At 39.6% G+C, this 24,452-nt stretch overlaps 1 protein-coding gene across 7 annotated transcripts in view; it reads left to right on the top strand.

Annotated features, from left to right (window-relative positions):
- The window catches only part of LOC137840804 (uncharacterized), a 150,218-nt gene that overhangs the window by 58,610 nt on the left and 67,156 nt on the right, over positions 1-24,452 (top strand). For 5 of the 7 annotated variants that reach the window (XR_011087864.1, XM_068652623.1, XM_068652621.1 and 2 more), the window contains exon 2: positions 15,342-15,404. The exons of the other annotated variants lie outside the window; for them this stretch is intronic. Coding sequence is in view for 3 of the 5 variants with exons in the window: in XM_068652621.1 (XP_068508722.1) it covers positions 15,342-15,404 (63 nt within the window). In the remaining 2 variants the exon portion in view is untranslated. The remainder of the gene's footprint in view (positions 1-15,341; positions 15,405-24,452) is intronic. 7 annotated transcript variants of the gene reach the window in all.

The following is a 24,452-nucleotide window of genomic DNA, read 5'->3' on the forward strand; positions in this document are numbered from 1 at the left end:
TATATGTCAGTCTTAACTATTAAATGTTGATGTTTGAAGGTGAGCACAAAAAATAACCACCCATAAAATCTGCTCAATTAGGCTACGGGCTTTTTAACAATATAAAAAAAAAACTACGGAATTTCAATTTGTTTGCGTATCAAAATCAGTTCAAATAACAATTCAAAACAAACACATTGTTTTGTAAAAGCAACTTGTGGTTCACTAATATTATTTTATTTGTGCTGAACGATTTTCATCAAATAATGAACTCTTGGCATTTGCTAATCACCCCACTATTGCTTATCTTCCAACATTTAAAAATGTAGTCATGATGTTTGTTAAAAGAACAACTTCATCAGTGCTGTTAAAAGAACAACGTCACGTAGATATTTAAAAAAAAAAAAAGTCTCATAACCGTAAGCATGTGGACATTTCTGTGTGTTCAGATCAGTGTCTTTTCCTGCAAGCGCCTTAAAAGCTGCTTGTTTGAGCTGCTGCTGTCTTGTATTTACTGTGTGTGTATGCGCCATCGTGTCTGTACAAACATGCATCCATTGTGTGTCCGTGCAGTGTGTGTAAATTTGTGTGTAAATCTCCCGCTGCCTCTCCCCTGTCTTATTGCTTTCTTGAGCTTCTTGGGGAGAAATCCTCTTGATTCGCCCAGTCCCCGAGGCTAGAGCCCCATACACAGCAGATGTTCTACTGAAAAGGCCATGAATGTTTAATCATTTGTGTTATTGATGCCGCCTTTTTGTTTGTTGGAAAGTCTGAGTGACTGTTAAGGTCTTGTGTGTCTATTTTAGCATGTTATGCATCCATCTGTGATTGCGTGTGCATGTATGTATATACGGTGTGTGTGTGTGTGTGCGTCTGGGCTTATAGAATTCTCAACCATGAGGCCTTTTCATTTCTTTTTGTGTTGTTCTTCTCATGCTGTGCATTGCATGAATAATGAAGTCTATTTAAATCACACAGTATTTAGCATCATTATTGAGTGCGCAGTGTCAATCACATCAATTGCGCCCCCCCCCCGAAAAAAGACAATCTTGTTCCCATTTTCTTTAATGTCCAATTGAAAGTTAACCTCTAATTTTTCCAATTTTTTAGCTAACATGGCTGCGTCTCTAAACTGTGATTTGTTGGACTTTAAGCTGCTGTTTTACTATTTGAGCTGACAGACAGATTTGATCATAATTAGACAGCATGCCGTGGGCTTTGATTGGCACGGTAATTGGATTGTCATTGGGGCTGAAAAGCTATTATCTTTGGATCATGCCCCATGAAATTTGTTGGGAAAACTTCTGTGGCCATCATTAAGTCGACCATCTTGTGGTCCCTTCGCAAATTAGCTTTCTTTTTTTTTGGTGAAGGAAGAGCGAATGTCGAGACGGGGGGAGAAAATAGAAAAAGATACCTGTGCACCACTGGGACCCTTACATCCTCTAAATCTCAGCAAAGACAATCTGGGCTCTATTGATTAATGATATTAGCATAGCAGGTAGCGCTAAGTCGAAAAGCGGCATGCTGGTTTATTGCCCATTGCTCTCGCCCACTCGCCGGCAAAGGGGGGTGGGGGGTCAGCCAGTGAAGGAATGAGATAATGAGTGATAGGTGAGCCTGGGAGGAAAGCGTGGGACAGAAGCAATACTAAAAAAAAGGGAAACGGCAGGGTGGCTTTTCATTTGCAATTGGAGGAATAAGTGGCAATACCAGCTAATGAAAATGAGAACTGAGATGTGAAATAGTGGCATTCCTCAAAGCTAGACAATTAAGTCAAGTTGCACACCTCTTAAAATTTAAAACACCAATAAAGATATTTCAGTCGTTTGCTTTTTCCTTATGTTTTATATCACAGATGGAAAGTCGAACAAAAGACTAGCGCTTATCAAGAGTAAAAATTCAGTTTATTCAGCTATCGTTTGTGAGAAATGTATTGAAAAACCTTGCAGTGATAAATGTATTGAAAAACTTTACATATCAATAAATAAAAATATGACCGAGTCACAAATGTAATAAAATTTTTGACAGCAATTCTATGCTTTCAACTTTTTGGGCACAGAGTTGGGAGGATTTTTTTGTTTTCTGCGTGGCTGTACGCTATACAAAACAAATCCCATAAATAGTTTTGGTATGGAAGAACCTGAATGTCCCACACAGACCCATGATTTACAGTTTTGTTTCTGATAGCTTAATGTAGCATAACTTGTAGCTTGTCCCATTTTATTTTCCAAGTAGCTTGCCCAACATCATGTATCTCAAAGGGTTATTAATGTAACAGCAGCTCCCTTTGTTCGCTCAGTTCTCAATTGTATCGGCATGAGAAGGTTCTTTTGCAAAGCACTGTTGATCAGCTGATTTGCATTCAGTGGATGCAAATGCAAATTTGCAACATTGCATGTCCACAAAAAAGACATTAGACAGATCTGTTTCAGTGCAGAGTGGCATCGACATGGCAGCCCAGACATCATTTGCTTGCCCAGATAGTCCAAGTGTAAATTGATATGTAAGAAAATGCCCCATTAACTTTTTCATTAATGGTTATAAAGCATTGCGAGTGTCGTCCGCGGGGCGCAGTGCTTCCCTGAGCACGGACACACACACGTGCGACACACACACACGTACTCACACACCACAGCCACCCGTTTATAGTTCAGACGTATGCCGATGTAACCAACTTCCAAGAAAGCAATACCCAAGTATTGATTCCTGTGGTTTGATGGCTATTCAGTTTTATTAAAATCATCCAGCCATCATTTTTTTTTTTTTTTTTATAACAGCGGCGGTCCGTATTAGGGTCATATATGAACTTGAGCCAAAATAATTTGATAACACAACAAAAGACATTTTGAGAATGGCTTACATCATTTCTCGCACTGAGATGTGATCACCAAAGTTTTATTGAACTATACCTCAACAAAAACAAAAACATTTCTAGCACTTGTTCTGTTCAAGGTCACGGGAAAACTAGAGCCGCTGGCAGCTGACTGGCAGCTGTGAGGTAGGAGGATTGCTTGCCACTCTATTTCATGGAAACAATGTTTTTCGACAACTTTATTTTCTACAGTCGAAAATTGTAGAAAGTACTGGACTGAGTCTGATGAAAGTGGGCGGCTTAATTTTGAGCTGGATTTGGCTTACAGGTCAGATCCAGTAATTGAATTGGGAGATAATGTTGGTTGCATTTGCACTGAATACTCATTTCAAACTCTGTGGACCATTTTATGCCGGGTTCAAAAATAGAGATATTTTTGACTCTCAGTAATTTGCACTATGATTGCGTATTGCACATGATGCTGTACATAACAACAGTTCTCAAAATCCGACCGTATGTATTTTTAAATTACTTCTTTGTGCGTTTTCAATGCATTTTATTTTATTTAATACATTTGAAAATGTATATTCTAAACACTGCTCTGAGGCAAATGTTTTATTGTAGGTATGTAATAGTTGCCAACTTCCAACACATTTGAATCTTTCTGCATTTATTTACAATCTGGTCTTGAAAATAATTCACAAGGATTTAGGATTCCATTTTTTTTTTTTTTTCCAACATAACCCCATGGCACTGTTTTCTCAATTTTAGGGCCACTTGGGGGCAGCAGACATTCTATCAAATAAGAATCTGTCTATATACGCAGATGTAGCAGATGCCCTTTTTACATCTTACACTAAACACGGTGCATAATAAAAAGTATATTAGCAGATATGTTTATACCCTAAGAAAATCAACATGATTTTTAGTCTCTCTTTTTAACAGCCTCCAAAGTTGAAGATTTTGACCAGATGGCCCAGCTTAGGGCTGCTCCCACATCTTATTTTGTTTTCCACTCGGCCGAAATCTCGAAAATTGTTAGCTTTCACCTGCAGTCAGAAGACTGCTGAGAAGCAGAAGCTGCTGCTCAGACCGGAAGTTCAATTCAAGTGTTTAAATGTATCTAATTGCTAATGTTTTATCATTGAAATAATTAAAAAAAAAAACACACACACACACACCGGAACGACATATACTTTGCTTTTTTCTTACCTTGAACTATCATCAAACAATGACTAACTTTCCTGAATGTTGCTAGACGCAATATTGCATGAATACTGGCCTTCATATCCTCTGCTATTCGTGTCATGGAATGAAATCATTCAACTTTCTCCCCCCCCCCACCAGCAACACTGAAAGAGTTAATATGTCTACTGTTCAGCCAAAAACGTCAAGCACTTATCCCTGAATGACTGAAGGCTGCTGAAGCCAAAGAATAAAAGGTGTCTGTGTGTAGACCTTTCAGTTTTACTCAACACACACTGCTCGGAAGCAAAACCATGGCAACTTTTATAAGATCAAGTACAGGTGTCAGGACATGATTTTAAACTGGCGTTGCCTTGCTCACAGTTCAAATATGGAGGCTGTCGATAACGTCACACAATAGCCACGTTGGCCAAAGATCAGAGTAAAACAATAGTGAAGATAATAAAGGGGGACGACAGTGTTCCATTGATGAATACTACCAGACAGAAGCCGTGTCCAAGTGCCAGACAAAGTTCCAAGTGCCAGCTAAAGTTCGGCTTTACCCGGGATACAATGCGATATGTATTACTGCAAGTTTCCATTGTGATTTAAAATGATTGTGTGATTTAAAATTAGGTGGCGAACCTCAGCAGAAATAAAAAAAAAAGGTCTCTTTTCCCAGAATGTACTGCAAATGTCGAACCTAGAAACGACATTTTTAGGTTTTCAATATATTAAACCATTCACACAACTCTTTGCATTAGATTAACATGATAAAAGATGAAGAGGCAAATGGAGCCACTTAATATGAGTCGTAATATAAATGATGACTTTATGAGGGTAAACTATTACACATTCAATTAAAGCACAATGCCTCCTTGAGACATTTGCTTTATACGGCCGTCACGGCGGGGGTCCTCCCGGCCCGATGAGTGCCCAAATCTTCTAATCTTCCCAAACAGGGTGGAGGGGAGCGATCCAAAATCTCACAACGTTTCCAGCCAAACGCCTTAACTCGGTGGAGAACCAAATGAACGAACCGATGCGTAGCCAGGGGCAGAAGAAGACTGGAAATCTTATAGATAGATAGATAAACAAATAGAATCATAAAAAGGCTGGGAGCTGGCGAAGTGGTAATTCTGTGGGAGTTCATTAGGGGAGAGATGGAAGAATAAAGAGTAGAGCGCTAAACGGTGGATGACATTACCTCTAATGTGGCTCCCCTGCTGGGTTTGTGATAGGGTGGCCGCTCCGAGTGAAAATAGGGTTTTAGCATGACGCCAGGTTTGAGAACGACAAACCCCCTCACTAAATAGGAATCTTTAAAAGCAATGTACAGTTTTATTGTGGAAAACAACTCCAAATTGGCTTTTCAAATGTGTTCAGGCACAGGGCCAACTTGAAGCTATATGGACAAATGAGTTTTGTAGGGAGGCAAATTCATTTTGTTTCCAGCAGTAAGTGTAACACACTTCGAAACAAGTCATCCCTTGCGCCTAAATTTAAATTTCACTCTTTTATACAACGTATACGAATAACTTGTGCACTGAAGAGACTGCAGCCAGGGGAGGGCAAACCAGTTTCGGTTTTCATAGTCGATTTTGAATTTACCGCTGGTTGCCAGCCATGTCCCAACAGTCTGAACTCAATACCAATCAGGAGTGCATACGTATATTTAATTTTTATTATGATTCCCATTAAAGATTTGAGTGCCATTACTTGGAAACGATGATATATCAATCAAATGAAAGTAAACATAAATGAGTTTGGTTACCTGAGTGAGTCTTAAAATTAAGATGCAACAATATCTGCTAATTTCACCTGATCTTTACTTTGCTTTTGTAATACTTAAGTTATCAATTTTTTTTTACAGTAGCTTCACGAGTGATACGATCAATACTATTTATATGGGAATGCACATTATAAATTATTGTAAAATCAATTGAAGTTGTTATCAAGTGATTCCTTGTATTTGCCGAATGCTCAACCCCAAAAGCCAAAGAAATGTCTTTGTTCATTTACTCTGCCACATTCTCTGATGAAATTCCGAATCCCTTGCACGCTTACTGTAATGTGTAAATATTTGTCAAATGCATCACAAGTCTTCCTAACTCTTATGTTATTATCTGTGGGTGTCGCTTGCCGTCTACCTCTGGACATCTTTGTGTCATTTCGTCTGTAAACAAATTTGCGCTGCTCTTACCATCCTGGCAGATTTGTTGCCGGGTGAAGCATATTTAGCAGATGAAACACGTTGTTGTGACAAGCATAATAGAGCACATATGTCGCCAAAGGCTATCCTCCCTTCCTCTCCTGTTGCAGCATCATAAGCGAGCGATTGTGTTTCGCTTGTGAGTGCACGGTGACGAATGTGGCGGCTGTTGTTTTTTTTCCATGTGGTGCTGCTGGTATCTCACACCGCTTAAATGTTGCCCGTAGCACTCTGTGTGTGCCTGTGTGTTGCTTATTTCTCTCTTTTTTTCTCTCAACTCTTCTTTTTCCTTAGCCAGGCTTTCTCCTCTTTTTTTTCTCCACCTCCTGACTGCTACAAAGTGCACTTTACAGTGGATGTAATTGCTCAGAGCAGGAATTCAGGCTGCTGTCGATGTAAATGCAGCTCTATAGTTGTGGCGCACTTAATGAACAGCGGGGCTCGCAGCCCTCTAGCAGCACTTAAACTTTAAAACATTTATTATTGAGGTGTGAGAAAGAAAGAGTAGCCAGCACTGACCGTTCCTTCATTTGGCTCTTTTTATGTCTCGAGTCGTGGAAGTGGAAAGTGTTTTTTTGGATGTGAAGCTTTTTGTATGTCCTTTAAACTGAACTGAGAGACATAGTTTTTTTTTAACACCATGAAGGCTGAATTTAATTTCAATAGTATCAATTCTTTGGCTATCAAGTAAATAAGAACACATGCTATCAAGTCGGCACGTGGTCTGGTATTGAACCTAAGGATCTCATCCTTAACACAAAAATGGTGTCTTACTTGCACACCTTAAAGGTATGCACATTCTCCCATCAAGACTTCTGGCATTGAAATCTGAGGTTGCCTGAAAATCATGGAGAATGGCGTTTTCCTTGTGAACGTCACGGTAATCTCAACTTCAAACTTCAATATGACGTTTCATCTTCTCAAGGAGCTAAAGCCTCGGGAGTGTTAAATAGTAAAAGTATACGGTAGCATGTTCACATAAATGTGCGATCAGGCCATATTTGACAGAAAACACCCACATTCTGTGTTCCTTCGACCAGACAAGGGAGAGTTGAGTCGAGAATGTGCGCAACCGTGCAGTTTACTGACCAATGCACACGGACAATCTAGCCGAAAGTGTGGAGAGCGGTTCCAGACTTGCTATGTGAATCGAACGCATGTGGCCCTCCAAGTATGGAATGACCTGCCACCATACCGGCCAGCCATGCCGGAGGATGTTGCAAGCAGCATTTCATTCTCCACAGTGTCATTAGGCTCTTTCATTTCTGTCAAATGTGCTCAGTGGGAACCTCTTCTCAACTGTGACGAGAACAGGACGCCACTGGCAAATCTGCCCGTTCTGGCAGGACAGTGCCAGGTTATGAGTGCAAACCTCATTTTGGGCCTTTGTGCCACCCTTATGGAGTGGTAACTTTTTTGTTGCTGGATTATTGATCCATAAATTCCAAATTGTTTTAATTCAATGTTTTTTTTTTATCTTTCCATGTAAATCTATTGGAATGAGTTCTAGAATTAAAATTCCAAAATATCATATTTGTTGGCCACCAACAAATGGGTTTTTGGTTATTTTAGAACACTTTCAGTTTTCCTTTTAAACTGTCAGTACTCCATAACATACAGGCTGACAATGTTTTACTGGCACCATTTGATAGGGCAATAAAAATGCAAATGACATTAAAAAGACAGACATTTTACTTGTGAAGGGCTAAGTGCTGGCCTCAGTTCAAAGCATTGTGATAGTTTTGGTGGCTTTGCCCTGGTTGTAAATATAGCCTGTAAGTGCAGATAAAGTCACATTTACTTTAATACTAACTCCTGTTTTTCCCTCTCTCTGCCTTTCATTGGGAATATAAATTTGAAAAGGCCATTATACTCCATCACCTTAACCGTGCACGGTATCACTACATACACTGCAGTGTCAAGTGTTTTATTTCTGTATTAGAGGGGGAGAGATAAGTGTGTGTGCATGTGTGTGTGTTAATCTGTGCTTGAGATACAAGTCACCTTCCGTGTGCATGCGAGTTAAAATACTGCACAAGAGGTTTGCGGTGAGCATGAGTAGGCAACGTTCTTACATACTGTGAAATAGATACATCCGGATATTTACATAAGCTGTGCTCATGCATTTCCTCATGAGCACACTAATCAAGCTGTTGAATCTAAACTCAGACCGCAACTGTTTTATGCTATCTATTCTCAATATCTTATGGAAGAGGATGGAGCGTATGAAACTGACAAAGGATGAGGGGTGTTATAGGGCCAAAAAGCCTGACCGAGGCACATTCCAAAGGCCTGATAAGAGATCAAAAGTTCTTCACGAGACATCGTCTCCAAGCAGGCTTTGCTGACAAGAAGCACTAAAATGGACAGGGTAATGTACTGTAAATATTAATTCTTGTCAAAAAATAATAATTCTGTAATCATTGAGATGAGTTATCCAGATTTAAGCAGGCTAGCACGCAAAATTGGGCTTTAAAAAAAATAATAATAATAATGCTGGATCCTTACTGTATTGTACTCTACTGTATCTTTATCATATCATCTGGAAGGCATAGTCACACAAAAACTAGCAGGGTCAATAGAGACTGTTTCGTGTCATGTTCCAGTTTCTCTTTTTTTTTTTTTTACAGTCTTAGGGAGCATTGTAGGGTGGAGCCTCCTAACCTGTCATCTGATTTCATTATTGATGAGATTATTGCAATTGCTCATTGCTACTGATATTTGGCTTGCGCTTGTCACTTTTTCATTTAGTTCCCGCCTTTGTTTTATTTTTGTCGCTCACAAGATATCACTCGAAAAGTAAGTATTATAGTCCCTTTGCCTGGACAACCCCCTTCAAGGGAAATTATTGTGTTTTTCTAGTTACAGTTGTTACAGGGTGGCAAAATTAATCCCCACTAGCAATGCCACCATAGTCTCAATGATCTATGTCCTCTGTTATTTGTATCCTCATATGTTGAGTGTTTTGTCAAAAGTAGGTGAGTTTTGCTTGCCTGGTAATTCTGTGTTTTCCCTGGGGAGCCATGGCCCAGTAAGAGACACAGTTGCTCGACATAATTAGACCAGGAAGGTCCTTGTAAACTCATAAATATCCTGGCCAAGTTGAATGGCTGGTGTTTTTTTTCCCCCCAGCAATTAACATGGACAGAATTTTGTGAAGAATGAGCGAAAAAAAAAAAAGTTTTTGAAGGTCTAAAATGGATGGCGGGTTTGGGAATTCCCTACAGAAAACAAAGATAAAGGAATTTAAAAGGCATTGAACAGCAAGAAAGTATGTTCTGTTTTCAATTTGTCAATGGGCCAAATTTGAAGCGAGTCGGATCGTGTGACACAAAAACACCTCACGATAGCGTTCTCATTCTCAATTGTATCATGAATGAAATCAAATCAACTTTTAACAGACCTGGAATGGAATGAAGAAGACTCCATTGGCAATACAAAGCTTCTACAAGGTTAGTTTTTTTTTAGTTAACTGGCTAAAGCTGTTTAATCTGACACTAAGCAAATGAGTAAGCAGTCAATGAGATAGAAGCCATCATTAAACCCCAAGTACACTGCTTGAACACATCATTCATCAATTTACAATGAAACAGTTTAATCTGGGTTGGCCACCAAAAAAAAACACACACACACACATACGCACTTTAAAAATGATTGCCGAGTATTTTAGCTAAGCCGGGGATGTCCCAGAAGCTACAGTACCTCACAGGCTTGTGTGTGTTTGTGTGCGAGTCAGCAAAGAACAGGTTTCAGTGGATTACAATGGTCCCAATGTTCTATGCCCTTTCATTAACCTTGCCTCTCACTTGTCTCATTTAATACAAAACACATTTCTAATCTGCAGTCTGCTAAATAATTCTACAGGCCTCTTTGCAATTCTCCATATTAGTGTGCGAGGAGTGTGCGCTGCATGTGTGTGTGTGTGTGCGTGTGTGTGTGAGAGTGAGAGGGAGAATCTGCTGCTCTTATTGCCTTGGGTTGCCTATGCCTACCCCCCTAATTACTCCCGAAACAGGCGGTCAGTCTCCTCCTCTGCACTATGATCATTTCAAATTTATTTTGATTGATTTGTGTCAGCTTTAACTATGCTTTGGGCTGAGGTCGATAAATAAAGATCAATACTTTAATGTTTTCCTCTGAACCTTTATTAAAAAATAGATTGGCTATAAAGAGGGCTGAATTACGAGGAGGAGTGCCTACATTCAATGCATGTCAACTGGAATCTAATTGAACAACATTGAACTGGCAGAGATTAGGCCAGCAAGTTGTGAGGTGATGGAGGGAATGTGTAACCGATATTGGAAAAGTGAAAGAAAAAAGTTGTCTCCTGTTCGTCAACTTGGAGCTGACTTGCATTGGAATTGAGGTTGATCGTGTAAATTCAAAGACACACACAATACACATCACGAATGATAATAAAAAATAATAATTAAATACAATAAAAACTGCAGCTACCTGCCAAAGGAAAAAGCATTTCTTATCACAATTTGAAATGTTATTAACTTGACAAAATAACAAACCAAAGATGTCATGAACGATCACCAGCACGACGCTACAGATTCTTCAGACTTTTTTTTTTTTTTCTGTCTACTTCCATTCATCTCGCCACTCTGATGTGTTTTCCTCATTCTATTCTCTTTGGTCTAAAAATATCACTACTTTCCAAGCCTTTCTGTCACTATAAACAGGACTAAATTTGCCTCCGACCCTCGTCCCATCAGTTCTTATTCTGCATCAGTGAAGTTTGCCTGTTTCAAACAAGGAGCCGCAGCATTGTTAATAACTTTGACGTCTATAACTGTCAATGGCACTGAATGAGTTAAATATATATCAAAATCATATGCTTGCTTTTTTTTCTCCTGATTTCTGTTGGTTGTTTTTGTGAGTTGCGGTGCACCCTTGACTATAGTCACTAGTCAAAAACTGGGCATATATAGACAAGTATGCATTCATACTCATACATATAGACACAACACAATTTAGAATCTTTAGTGTTTTTGGAACGTGGGAAGAAGCCAGCACCGGGAAAGAAAAACATACAACCAAATGGAGAACATGCAAACTCTGTTTTTAGAGTGTGCAGCGCATGTGTGTGCGCCAACTACCTTCATAAGAACATTTGTACATCAAAATGTGTATTTTTGTCCCTCCTCCTCTTCTCTGAACCATAAATGCTCTCTCTCTCTATCTCACTCACTTGCTCCCTCCCTTGGACTCTCTGATATACATAGCAATGACCCCTGTCTCAGTCATGCTGGCACCATACTGTGAATTCCATCTAAGCAGAAAAACAAGTGGATATTGTCATGCAAATGAAAATGTTTGCGGGCCTAGTACAAGAAGAAAAAAAAAAGCAGCTTGTGCCTTTATTTGTGCGCTGGGAGATGGTAAAGAGGGGACAATCAAAAGGGAAGAGAATGCAAAAACAGAAAGAGCAAGTGAGAGGGAGAGAGAAAAATCAAAAGAGGGAAGACATGCAAAAAATAGAAGAGGTAGGCAGCAAGAGGCTGTATCAAACAGGAAAGATGGCATGATGAGACACTGCTTTGAATGTGCACTAAATCTGCCACGAGCAGGTGGCCTGTGTACTGCTCTGTTTACCATTATAGCTACTATATAAGCGATCCCTGTGTCTATCTGACATATTTTTTGCAAAATATTTTTCAGTAGGTTTGGTGTATACTGTGTCTATATGAACGTCAAAAAAGATGGCCCTGTCTGACATGCAGTTGAAACACAGCCCAGCACAAAAAAAAACGTTAAAAGCCACTTATTCACTTGTAAAGAACAAAGCTTTCATTTGTTGCACTGATTGTAACATTGATAAAAAAAATTACCACATTGTGTTGATTTTTTTTTTTTAAAGCAAAATCTTTGCAATATTTAAAGACACGTTTTTGTGCTCATATACTTTAAATTGTTGACATTCCATTGAATCATTTTTAATGTAATTTTAAAGATCAAACTTGAAACCTGGTACAACAAAACACCGTGTTTGAGCAACAAAATCACAGTGTCACGTTATTCCCACCTGCCTCTCGTTACCTGTCATGTATATAAGTCCTGTCTGCCCCTCACTTCCTGTCCGATCATTGGTTGCTGTCGTTTGGTGTTGGAGTTTTGGTTGCTGTCGTTCGGTGTTGGAGTTTTGGTTGCTGTCGTGTCGTCTTCATGTCCTTTTGGTTCCTGTCGGTTTCAAGTATGTTTTGGTTAGGAAGTCATGTTGTTTTGTTAAGTCATGTCAGTTTACTGAGTCTGTTAGTTTGCCTTTTTGAGTCCCTCAATAAACCCTGGTCCAAGCTGCACTTGGTCGTCCTGCTCCATGCTCCATCCGTCCGTAGCAAAGAAGGGCCTTAGACACTGGACACAAGTTTTAAAGACACGCCTTTACGCAACAATTATAAAATAGAGAAGCAGTTCAACTGCCGCCTTCCCAGTCATAACTGCAAAAGAAATTGTTGGGTCTAGACCGCCTCTTCGCTCGGAGCTTGCCAATATGGAGTTGTAAGATTACATAACTATAATATTGCAAATCTAGCTGCTTTGAGTTACTATCTTATATGTGAGAATCACCACTTTTGACAGTGATTTCTTATTCCAATCCATTTTTTTTGACAGTTCAGCTGACACATATTTGACATACACATACATGGGTACACAAACACAATCATGTACACACACACAAAAAAAACGGTCTTTCCCACTTTCTTTCACTCATAGCTTGCACAAACGTTCTTTTTCGTATACTGTAACTATCTGACTTTTTCTTTGGTCTCTTGTCTTTCAAAGACACTTACAAACATGCATTGTCATCAATTATTTGGTCTGTTTTATGAAATCACAGTGCAACCTGCCACTGTGTATGTTGCTATTCATAGTGGACACTCATCCTTGTTTTTCTTTTTCTGTCTGTTGCTTTGACTCCAGTAAAGATTGCATCAGTTTACATCAGCGACAGAGAAAGTGGCAAATCGGCCACCAAGATTTGCAAACTCCCAAGTCCCAGCATGAGGGTGGGTGGAGCACAAATAGAACTAACAGAATACATGCAGTACCATCCCTAGAAAAAAATCTTAACTTTACTGTAAAACTATAGGAAGTAAAGTAGTGGCGACTGGGCAGTAATGATTATTGAAAATAATGTCTGTCAACAAAACATAAATGCAGGCTACATATTTGGAATACACGCTACTCCCTCCTCCAATCAGATGCTAACGTTTTTAAAAACAATATGGTGCAAGGCCATAAAACAATTTGCCGCATTTCCACGTTTGCTTACATGCATGCTTGCATTCACAGTCACACACTCACAAACACACATACACACAAACGACTTCAGCCTCCAACTTGCCCCTGCCCTCCATCCAATAATACTTTTGGCAGGCCCGAGCTGTAATTGGCAGAAGGTTTGCCATGCCGATAGACTCCCCTCAGCCCTTTGGGTCAAGAGTAATTTACTGAGCTGCTAAACGGCACTAGTTTTCTCCCTCCCTCCCTCCCTCCCTCCCACTCTTCCTACCCAGTTCAATCCAGCCACCCTCTCCTCCCCCTCCTTTTTTTTTTTTTTTTGCCCTCAGTACCCCATATTGGAATTCCCATCCAGGCTGTATTACAAGCCGAGATGATGTCTTAATCCCTTGTTAATTAGGGACAACATCTCCAACAGCTGAGGCTAAAGCGGAGTGTGGTGGAGGCTCCTGAGACTTGAGGGCTGTGGCCAAGCTTGCAGCCCAGTCAGAAAAGCCTGGCTCTGGCTCTGGCACAGAGAACCGGATGTAAAGAGGGATGGGGGTGTAAGGAGGTGGTGATGATGCAGGTCCTTGTTGTTCCGCATGGGAATTGACTGAGGTTGCTGTCTAATCCACCACGGATGCTCTTCCATGGTAATAAGAGCCTGGATGGATAGGCAACCTGATGTTTCTCCTGGCTCAGGTCAGACCTTCTTCGCTAATCCACTATTATAGGTCAAGAGCTGGGTGGTCTAATGTTTTTTTTTGTTTGCTTTGTTGATGAATTTTGTTCCACATAGTATTTGAATGAAAAGCTGTATTTTTTCTTCTTCCATCTTAATTGATATGCATCCTTAAAACACGAATGCACACAAAGAGCTGCTATTATTAAAGCTATATTTTATTTGCTAGAATAATCTACATGTAAATGATGGAGGGTAAAAAAAAAAAAAAATCATTGAGGACAGGCCATCATAAAAAGTGTATTTAAGTTAAATTATAGGTCCTCCTGTTCTCCTTAAGACCCCCTGTAAAGCAAAAACTCTTCGGGGGCTTCAACTGCGAGGTAATTATCAGACATTTTACCGCCTGCTATACCTGGCACACCTACCTGTGTGTTCAGCACTGGAGGGAAGTGATGGATTAAATTGGAGAGTAGAAGTGTGCGTGTGTGTGTGTGTGTGTGTGTTGTGTGTATGTGTCCATCCATCCATCCATCCATCCATCCATCCATCCATCCATCCATCCATCCATCCATCCATCCATCCATCCATCCATCCATCCATCCATCCATCCATCCATCCATCCATCCATCCATCCATCCATCCATCCATCCATCCATCCATCCATCCACCCACACACACACAGTATATCAATTTTAAGTGAGTAGTTTATATATCTGTCTAGTTTTACCTTTCAAGCATGATACCATTCTCTTACTACAAGTGAGTGAGTAGCAGGGAAAAGCTCTGCGCCCTCATGTCTCATCCTGTTAAATTGTCTTTATTAAGAGTCAGGGACTGATCACACTGCTAAGTGACCTGTCAAGGTCACAGAAAAAGGGCAGCCCTGGCAATTAGTATGCTCTTTGGTGCAGCAGGGCTGGATTTGGCCTCTGCAACATTAGTATGCCTCACTGTGGGACTGTGGGGGTTAGGCTAAAATACACTAGCCATTAGTATGCATCTTCTCAGCCAACGATGTGTTGTGTTCATTATTAGTCAACCCCAATCGGGGGGCCTAGAATACACTCAAAGTTGTTATGGACTAACTTTGATATTTTATCCCTTCTGCATCTGTGTGGGTCATCTCAACCATTCATAACTCAAGAATGAAACGCCACACTAATGCTGTTTTCCATATTATTTGGTCGGTCTCTTAGCCAAGTCTTTACAGTCACAACTGACTTAATCTTTTGCAGAACCTTCTGAACACAGATGGTGTCGCAAAGAAACCAAAGATCGATCTTCTGCCTGAAGCAAAGGTTAGAACAGCCCTTTTTTCCTTCCTTTATGGTTCAAGCTGTGCGTGTCTCCAGAAGCATTAGTATGCAACTCGCCAGCAAGCCAGGATAGGGCTCAGCTACATTGTTCTGCCACAATCAAATTAGCCCTGCTGATGAGGCCTGAGCTCTGTGACCTCCACAGGCCCAGTGGCTTCTCAAACCTACAACTGACAAAGTAGATCTGAGAGCTTGTGTCTACAGGGACAACAGGGGGCTCACATACTGATTTTTGATTATGTTGGCTCTATTTTCTATTATTTAAAGTAATTGAGATGAGAGACTGGCTGCAGTTGTGAAATAGATTTCCCTAGTAAGTTATACAAGAAGGTGATGGCAAAGGACTAACTGTATATAATAAGTGTGTCTGTTTTGCAGCCGTGGTTTTTTTTTTCAGTTCCTACAACTTTTCCATACAAGTCATGCCACACAATTGTCAGTCAGCTCATCTTCTGGAACCTTTCAGATGATTCGTTCCCTTCCCACGCCATCTATCTCTCCCTTCACCTCTTGTCCGCACATGTCTCATTTAGAGTGATTAGATGTGAGAGCTGACACCTGAAAATGCACTCGAAGCTTTGCTAAATACCAAATCAGACTATTTGCACTCAAGGTTCTGCCATGGAGTACCGTATTTCCGGTGACAATTGGAGCAAAGAAAGTACACCCGTATTTCCAGCCCAGTATGCCAAAATTAACGTACTTACCTCTAACTCAAATTTCAGTACCACAAATACCTTTTCTTGTGCTCTAAATCTTGTTGCGACGAGACAAGAACATTTGTGACTGTAAATGTTTGCGGCCATGAAGGAACCCCAAACATTAGTGTATTAGTTTATCTGATCCAAAAATAAAAAAATGACATGTACATACTGCCCTTATCTACATTTTGCCTTGATTTCGCTTTAGTTTACTGATTTGAATGTCGATAGAACTACCCTGGAAGTCATTAAGATAAGAGAGACTTCTTGTCAGAATCAGACAAGAGATGTACTGTAAATATCTGGGGGCATGTGAAATGAAAAGGAAATGAAGTGTAGATCAAGTTTCTTGCCCTGATGAAAATGGATGCAACTTGACAGGTCACATAGTGACTCAACATGTCAACTCCAAATAGACAAGCCATTATTATCATTAGAGGTAATTTTCATCTTGCGCCCTTTTGTCTCCACTGTTAGTCACTCATTTTGTGGGGATGTTCATTTTCTTGACTGTCTATTATCATAAATCAAAATTACTTTCAAGCGCTAACATTGGGGGCTTCAGGCGACCAAAGTGAATGGCTTCATTTATTCATAGTACGATTTATAAAGCTAATCGTTTCTGCTTTTGTGCATGCAATAGGGATATATACAATATAGTTGGTGACAAAATTCATCAAATGCAATATGTGATACATCGAAAATGGATAATTTGCAACAACATAATTAGCATGAATGTAAGATATTTCATGATTGTTGATTAATTACAATACAATCAGCTCCAGGAAGCGGCTTGATTTCCTTTTAGTTGTCATTTAAAAAAAACTAATAATGTAATGTAAAAAAGTTCCAGTTTCAAACCTTTACTAAGGTCATTAAGAAGACAACCAGTAGGATGGACCCCGCCTACTGCCTAAACGTAAGCTGGGACAGGCTCCAGCATACCTGTGACCCTCGTGGGTCGGATAATTGATGCATGGATAACTACATAGCTCAGTAATTTATAAATCAGTAGCAGAACTATACAATTACTAGAAGCCAGTGTAAAAAGTCAATTTGAAGTAACATGCTCTGATTTCTTTGTTCTGTTTCGAACCGAACTGCAGTGTTCTGTCAGGACTCAGCCTATACACATTCAAGGCCTCACAAAAAGTCAGAAATGATAGAACTCTTTCGACAACTCATAACTGCTGAGTCCCTCCATTACTTTTTTTTCTTTTTGATATTCACCATGCAGGCTGGATTAAAGCCAAGATATCGGCCCATAGGCTGTATATTTAACACCAATGTTCCATTGGCCCCATGCACTTTCCCTTAAGCCCCTCATGGTGTTCTTCTCAAGCCCCCTCCTGCAAAGCCCGGGCAAAATTTTATCGTATTGTTATTTGGAGTTGCAGGGCATTAGCGGCTAATGTCTTTACACTTGTAAATGAACCTTCCGCCCCTTCTAATCTATCTCTTTAATGCACTATGGATTTTATTTCATCTCATGTAATATCACATTCTCAATAATGATCATCAAGCTGACACTGTCCCCTCCTGCAGAAATTAAATCCCGCCACTGAGTGCAAAACTAATAAAAGATGTTGCGGAAAGGAAATAAAAATAAATAAACATGATGAATCGTAAGCAGCGGGGATTTGTATTCAGTTGCACTAGACAATTACACAAAGAATTGGAATTTATCAGCCGCTTTGCCTCTCGAAGGCTCAATAATGGGCTGCCATCACTGGGCAGAAACTCACAGACACCATCTCGCTAATAAAGATGTACAAGTATGCATGACACTTCCCTTCCATCAGGATGTACTACATACAGTGTGCAATCACATCTTTCTGCATACAAATGTCTCACACAAAGTAGAGATGCTGGAAAAAAAAAGTTGTTGGTGATGGTGGCAAACCTCCTACAAAAATATATAATTTTAATAGTATCATAATGTCATTTATAGTTACTATTCCACACTAGCGGTGATTGACGGACAAGGTGTGTGAGAATTTTCTTAACAATAGCAACATTTGTAGTGTCCCTTTACATAAACCACATAACACAAAAAAGACAAAAGTGTGTTTGTCCTTTCATCTAGAATAGCATTTGGGTTTAAGGTCAAAGGTCAATGATGTTTGACCTGAGAGAGGGCTTCCTGGCTCACCGTGTTATTGCTTGATCATGTAGAGGTTCTGTGGAATTTCTTCCACGCAAAAACCCATCCAAGCAGACCTTAAGGACCATTTTTACACAATGTAGCTCAGTCATATTCAAACAAAAGTGTTTCTACAAAGTTGAAAGCACATAATTGTCTAAAAGGTCTAAGTAAGATAATGGTCACATTCAGTAAGCTGCCCACAATAAATCGCTGGACAAGCATCTCCCCAGATAGTTCACACCTGACCTCCTTGTCATCTTCCTGCGTTCTTTTCTCCTCGACTCTTCTCCTGGCCTCAGGCAGCCCTCCTTCCTCTCCTCTGGCTAGCTACTTGACAGTTGGAGCCAGTCAGGGTCACCTCCCACACTTCCCAGGGATTTGAAGGGTGCAGCTCCGGAGCTGGAGGCCCCACGCCCCAGCGGCTGCCTGACTTGCCCCCAGCGAGAAGGCAGTTGAAGTGCAGGCAAGTCCGGGTCACACTGCCGAATGCGAGCTGCGGGCCTCGAGGCTCGGCCAGGCTCGGCCAGGCACTGACACTTTTCTTGCTGTGAAATAAGGCCAGACACAGGCTGCCAGGCACTGACTTGACCTCCTCAAACTGATGTGGTACTCGCTGGCAGAGTTCTCACCACTGCCACCGAGGTTGAAAACAAACTCTGCCCCCTTTTCAGTTCTTACTTTTTCCTTTGTTTTTGTTGAAAGCTTTTTTTTTTTTCTCATTCCTCCTTAATTTTGGTCCTGCAACAATAACTTCCTGCATCAGACTGAATGGAAGTTTATAGTCGACATCACAAACAGAAGAGTAAAGCACAACAATCTATTTTAAACATCTGATTTGTTGCATTTTATTTATTAACAACATATAACAACAACAAAAATAATATTCAATCTACATGTTACTGCTCGAAAACTGAGAAGTTTTTACCCTTTTCTTTCTCTCTTTTAATGTAAAATCTAGCAAATTATTTATTTATAGAAACTCCACTTTTTGTAATAAATAAGAACATTTCCAAAGTGAATTAATGACTGCAACTACACCCTAGCTTGAGCAACCTGATGCAAAACAATAGCTGAAATTCTTTGACAGGTAAAAAAAACTCCTTTGACTGTTCCTGTCAGCTCCTCGAATTTGATTCCATTTGATGTATCTTAACATTTCACATATTTCAAGAGATTAAAAAAAGGGTGAGTATTAATTCAGCAGTCATTTAAAAGATATCCCGCCAAGGTAATTCAGGTTAATTGAACCTCTGTTACCATAAAAATGTCTTCTAAATCTATCCTCACTTTTTTTGTCTCTGGCAACATCTTGACATATCATCATCCGAGGCTTTGTTTAATCAAATTACACCGGCGCTTTCTCAGATGTATTAAAGATGTGGGAAGGAATAAAAAAGAATTAAAATCTTAATCAGAAATGTATTGCATATTGTATTCTTTGCTCTGTCATTCCGCTGCCTTCATGCGTCCATCTTTAGTTGCATGTGACAGCTACTTTTCTGACTGGCGTTTGCAGGCTAAATTGGCCCGTCTCAGTCAGCGAAGTGTCTATGTTTGATGTCAGATAATGTTCACTGGTGAGTCGGAGGGGGGAGTGTGAGATTAAAGACGAACCACTGATAATTATACCCAACTCCACAGTTGTCCTAACCCTCCTCAGCTAGTTGAAAGAAATTTCCCTCTGATGAGCAAAACAGAAGGAAGTTGATGGAGAGGGAAAAGAAAAAAAGTGAAGAGGTGATGCTTCTCTTTGAAATTGGTTTCCTATTTCTGTTGTGACCTATGTAGCTTCTGCCAATTTAAGAAGAGCGCGACTGTATTATCAATATACTGTGGACACAAACCTGGCCGTTGCAAAGATACAAACGCCGGCCGGGGTTTGCCGACATGTGGAATTTGCAACAAAAGCTAGTAAAGAAGTAATTAGTATAAGCTGTCGATCCAAGAAAAATAACAAAAATGATGTCATCGTCCATCCACTCTGGAAGATAATGGTGCAGTAAACAGTGGCGGCAAGCGCCCGCTGTGAGCTCCAGCTGTGACATCTCTCATTTTTGCTTTGCAGTACACAAAAGTTGTTGTTTTTTGACATTTCAGGCAAATTCATCAATAACAAGTACAAGTAAAGTTTTGTGATCTTTCTATGCTTTACTCACATTTTAACTGCAAATGCTATTGACTTTTTCTATTTTGTCACAATGCACCAACAAAAGTGGCTGGCAATGTTTTTTTTTTTTTTAGAGTGTTGTTTGTTGTTGTTTGTATCCAATCAATTGCAGCAGATATGATGAGTGCAATTAGACGCAGACACAGAAATACAAGCCATTGGAATGTTTCCAAAAATATCGATGGCCGTCTTACCAACACTGAAATCTCTCCATAAAGTCTCTGAGAGAAGTGTATAGTCAATCACAAGTCATCCTAAATATTTTGTCAACATAAAAAAATAGTATAAGGCCAGATAAAAAAAAAAAAGTAGGACATTTTAACAAAATGCATACACCATACTCCCTTTTATGTCTATTCAAGTGTATATTGGAAATATTTTACCATAGGAATATAGTACTTTCCACCACTCCATATTTTCATTTCTTTCTATTGTATATCATTTCACTCCATCCTGCATTCTGTCGAAAATGGTATTACAATCATTATCATCACTCTGAAGTGTATGATTGCAAGACCTAGCAGGGGATGATGTTCCATGCTGAGGTTAAGCCTGTGTGCAATGCTTAAATGACAGAGCATATATTAATAGGAGATCCATCCAATTATCACTAATGGAGCTTTCTGATGTGATACACTACACCATCATTTCAGCTCCAAACAGAGATTGAGAACAATTTCCCTTATTGATTTACAGGAATGTTGGGAACACACCTCTAAAATCTATGGATGATTTTGGAATACCGGATATAAATAACACGATGCATCCTACTAATGTTACATTTCTCATGATGCTCTTCAAGGATAAATATAATTAGCACATTTAGGCAATAATAATAAGGCTAATACATGCTATTCATTCATACTCAATGAGCCATAATGTAATATGAGACAATCAGCCATTGTGTCAAGTAGTTCACTTGACTTCTCAGAGCTCCAAGCTGCCTTGTGATATCGATGCACAAGTCACGAATAATCATTTTTAATAATAATCTCTTGTTGAACCCAAAATTTATTTCACAGATTTGATGATTTTAACTTTACTTTGACGGAAGTCTGGACAAGTTAATTTTGGTCGATTGGCAACGTACTGTGACTTATTTTATATTGTTTTTTTCTGTCATACCTTTATTCTATAACTTCTGATCTCAGTTTTGGACCGGTGTGATAATGTTTACTGCCATGTGCGTGTGTGATGTTGCTCACCGTGGTCCAAGAAATCAAATCCTGAGGGAATTTGTGTGAACGCTCCCAGACATAGGAAATTAGAGGGAACATTGCCTACAACAATGTCTTCATGTGAAAGCGGGACGTGGCACAAAAATGATTGGAGACCGCTGCTAGAGAACGATGCCAAATCAGCTGATCGTGCGGCCCCATACCGCAAGTATGTATCCCCTGCTGGTTGGCTGTCGGCAGCCATCATTCAGCAAGCTATATGCTTGATCATGCACCCTAAGTAAATAGCACTCAACCCTCACACCTGATTTTTTTTTTTTTTTTACTCATCACATGGCCTCAAATCATATCACGCAGAAATCCTTTATTTTGTAAACAACCTATGCCATGCTTGGTATGGCAGTCAGATTCCACCACAGGCTATTGCAGTACAAGATTTAGGCCCTTATTTTCTCCAATCTACTCTCCTCCTTTCTCATTTTATTACCTTTGTAGCATGTGTCAAGATCTATTGCGAGAGTGCCACTTAATGAAGCCATACCTGAATTTATTCGCCCACACTTCAGCATAGACCGAGGGAGAACGCACCAATTAATAGAATGTTAGAGCACACAGTGATTTATAATTAACAAGCATGCAGGTTATAGTAAACATAACACTCAGTGTAATAGCCCAGGAGAGACAAGAAGTGGTGAAAGAACTGAGGAGGTGGAGAAGGTGGATGGAAAAAATAAACTTGAGTTGATTTGTCCCTTGGTAGATGAGTGTGAGTCCTTGTGGCTGACAGGAGCTGTCTAAAGCAGCTAAATGAATAATCATCTGTGAGTTAGACTGCAGACAAACGCTTAACGAGGATGATGTGAACCTTGCTGACATGAGGAGGCTGGAAAGAAAAAGCGAGAGCTATTGCAAGACCGCAAACGTACCCGGCTTGGAAACGAATGTCTCTCATTTTATAGTGCCTATGAAGTCGTTATAGGCCAAAAGCATCCTTACCTATAATGTAAATGATTTCTTTGTCATATCTGAATCCGTCTATTCATCTTCAGTGCCAGTGCATAATAGCATCTGCGCATCAAAGACAAACTGTAGGAAGCCAAAGTGAAATGGTCTTGAGGTTGAGGGGGGTTATTTTATGAATGTGGAAAAATTTGAGAAATCTTTGGCTCATCCGGTGGCATTTATATGGCAAATAAAGTCCTACCTGCCTCACAGCCATATCGCTTGGCACATTTACTTAGCCTACTTTAGCTATAAGCTGTGAGAGGATGCATTACACGGAGTTAAGAACAGTGAAGGGGCTTTGCCACGCAGAATGAGAAGAACATCACCGTGTAGCTCAGTGTCAGGGGGCTGTTTGCATTTACAAAAGGCAAAAGTTCAGGCAATCTGAATTTTTGAATACGATAGGCCAATAATTCTGACACTTGAAGGACTTCCTTAGAAGTACTTTACAAATCTCTTGCAGACAGTATATAAAGAAACATATGTAAATATGAAATCTAAATCCAAATTAGACCGAATGAGGCTTTCAAAGCATATATTATAAATCTATGACAGCAAAAAAAAAAACTTGAAAACTGTTTAAAATTTATAGAACCACATCACATTTATTGTACAAGATGTAATTTTACAGGGTAAACTAACAATGCAATTTAAATAAAATACTTCATACAGTTATTTATTATGATTAATTATTATTATTAATTATTATGATTATTATTATTATGATTATTATTATTTTATCATTATCTTGAAGGCTATAATTTTGGATCTGGACTTTTTTTTTCATAATTGCATTTCTCTTGTATACATTCCTAATTGTTTCACTGATACTGACTGCATCATTTATGTGCCACTAAGAGAGCCCCAATATTGCCAACACAAACACCACTGCAGCTCAGGGGGTCCTGACCACAAATTGGCCTATTTTGGAGAGAAATGGCAAAGCTGGATAACATTATTCAAATGATCTGTTGTTCACTTGAAGGCATATGTTTTAGGTGTTGTGCAATGGTTTTTTAATGGGCCAGCTAGTATGAGCTAATATACAATACAGCACAAATGAAGACAGCAGTGTCCTGCAGGGTTCCCACGGTAACATTTCAACCTCTTTGAATGCTGATTGGCCATCTGGTATTGTTTTCTGTCACTCCCTATTAAGCTCATTGATCCTCCCGCCCTGTCTGCGGCATGTGGCTGATCATGGTGGATCAGTGTATGTGCCTGTAATATGAATATGGTATGATTACACGACTTTATGATCTCTGTCTGTGTGTTCGCCGACGCAGCCCCTCCAGCTACACTTATGTTGGCTGTGCTTGTGATTGGGCTGTTTACATGGCAATTGCACTTTAGGATAAGCAGAGATTTCTCCTTAAGAAATATTGTATGATGTTTTTCGGTCAATGCAGTGACAGTATTAAGTAGCATCACTTAAGAGCTCACAGCTATTGTTTGCGCTTTGTCATCTTAAAATGTAGGCATGTAAGGCTGGCATGTGTGTGTTCAATATTCTTGATTATCCCTTTTTGGGGTATTTTCTAATTACAATCATTGTTTTGATGAATTGTTTACTTTGTGTCCTTTTTTTTTTTACATTGGATTAACATGATAGCAAGTTGGCTTCCATTTCCATAACAGTGGGAAATAACTGCACTCTTGGTATGCCCTCCCTCATTCTTCAGCATCTGGTGTTTTATCTTCAGTATGAATGGAGCCAGTGTTTTTGCAAGACTAAGACAAAAAAAAAAAAAAATCTGTAATTTTATATTATCAGGTGCCAAAAGATTGTGAAAACATCAACTAATAGAAATACGAGTATGATTATTTATTTAA

This window comes from Syngnathus scovelli, chromosome 12, assembly GCF_024217435.2.
Source record: "Syngnathus scovelli strain Florida chromosome 12, RoL_Ssco_1.2, whole genome shotgun sequence".
NCBI lineage: Eukaryota > Metazoa > Chordata > Actinopteri > Syngnathiformes > Syngnathidae > Syngnathus > Syngnathus scovelli.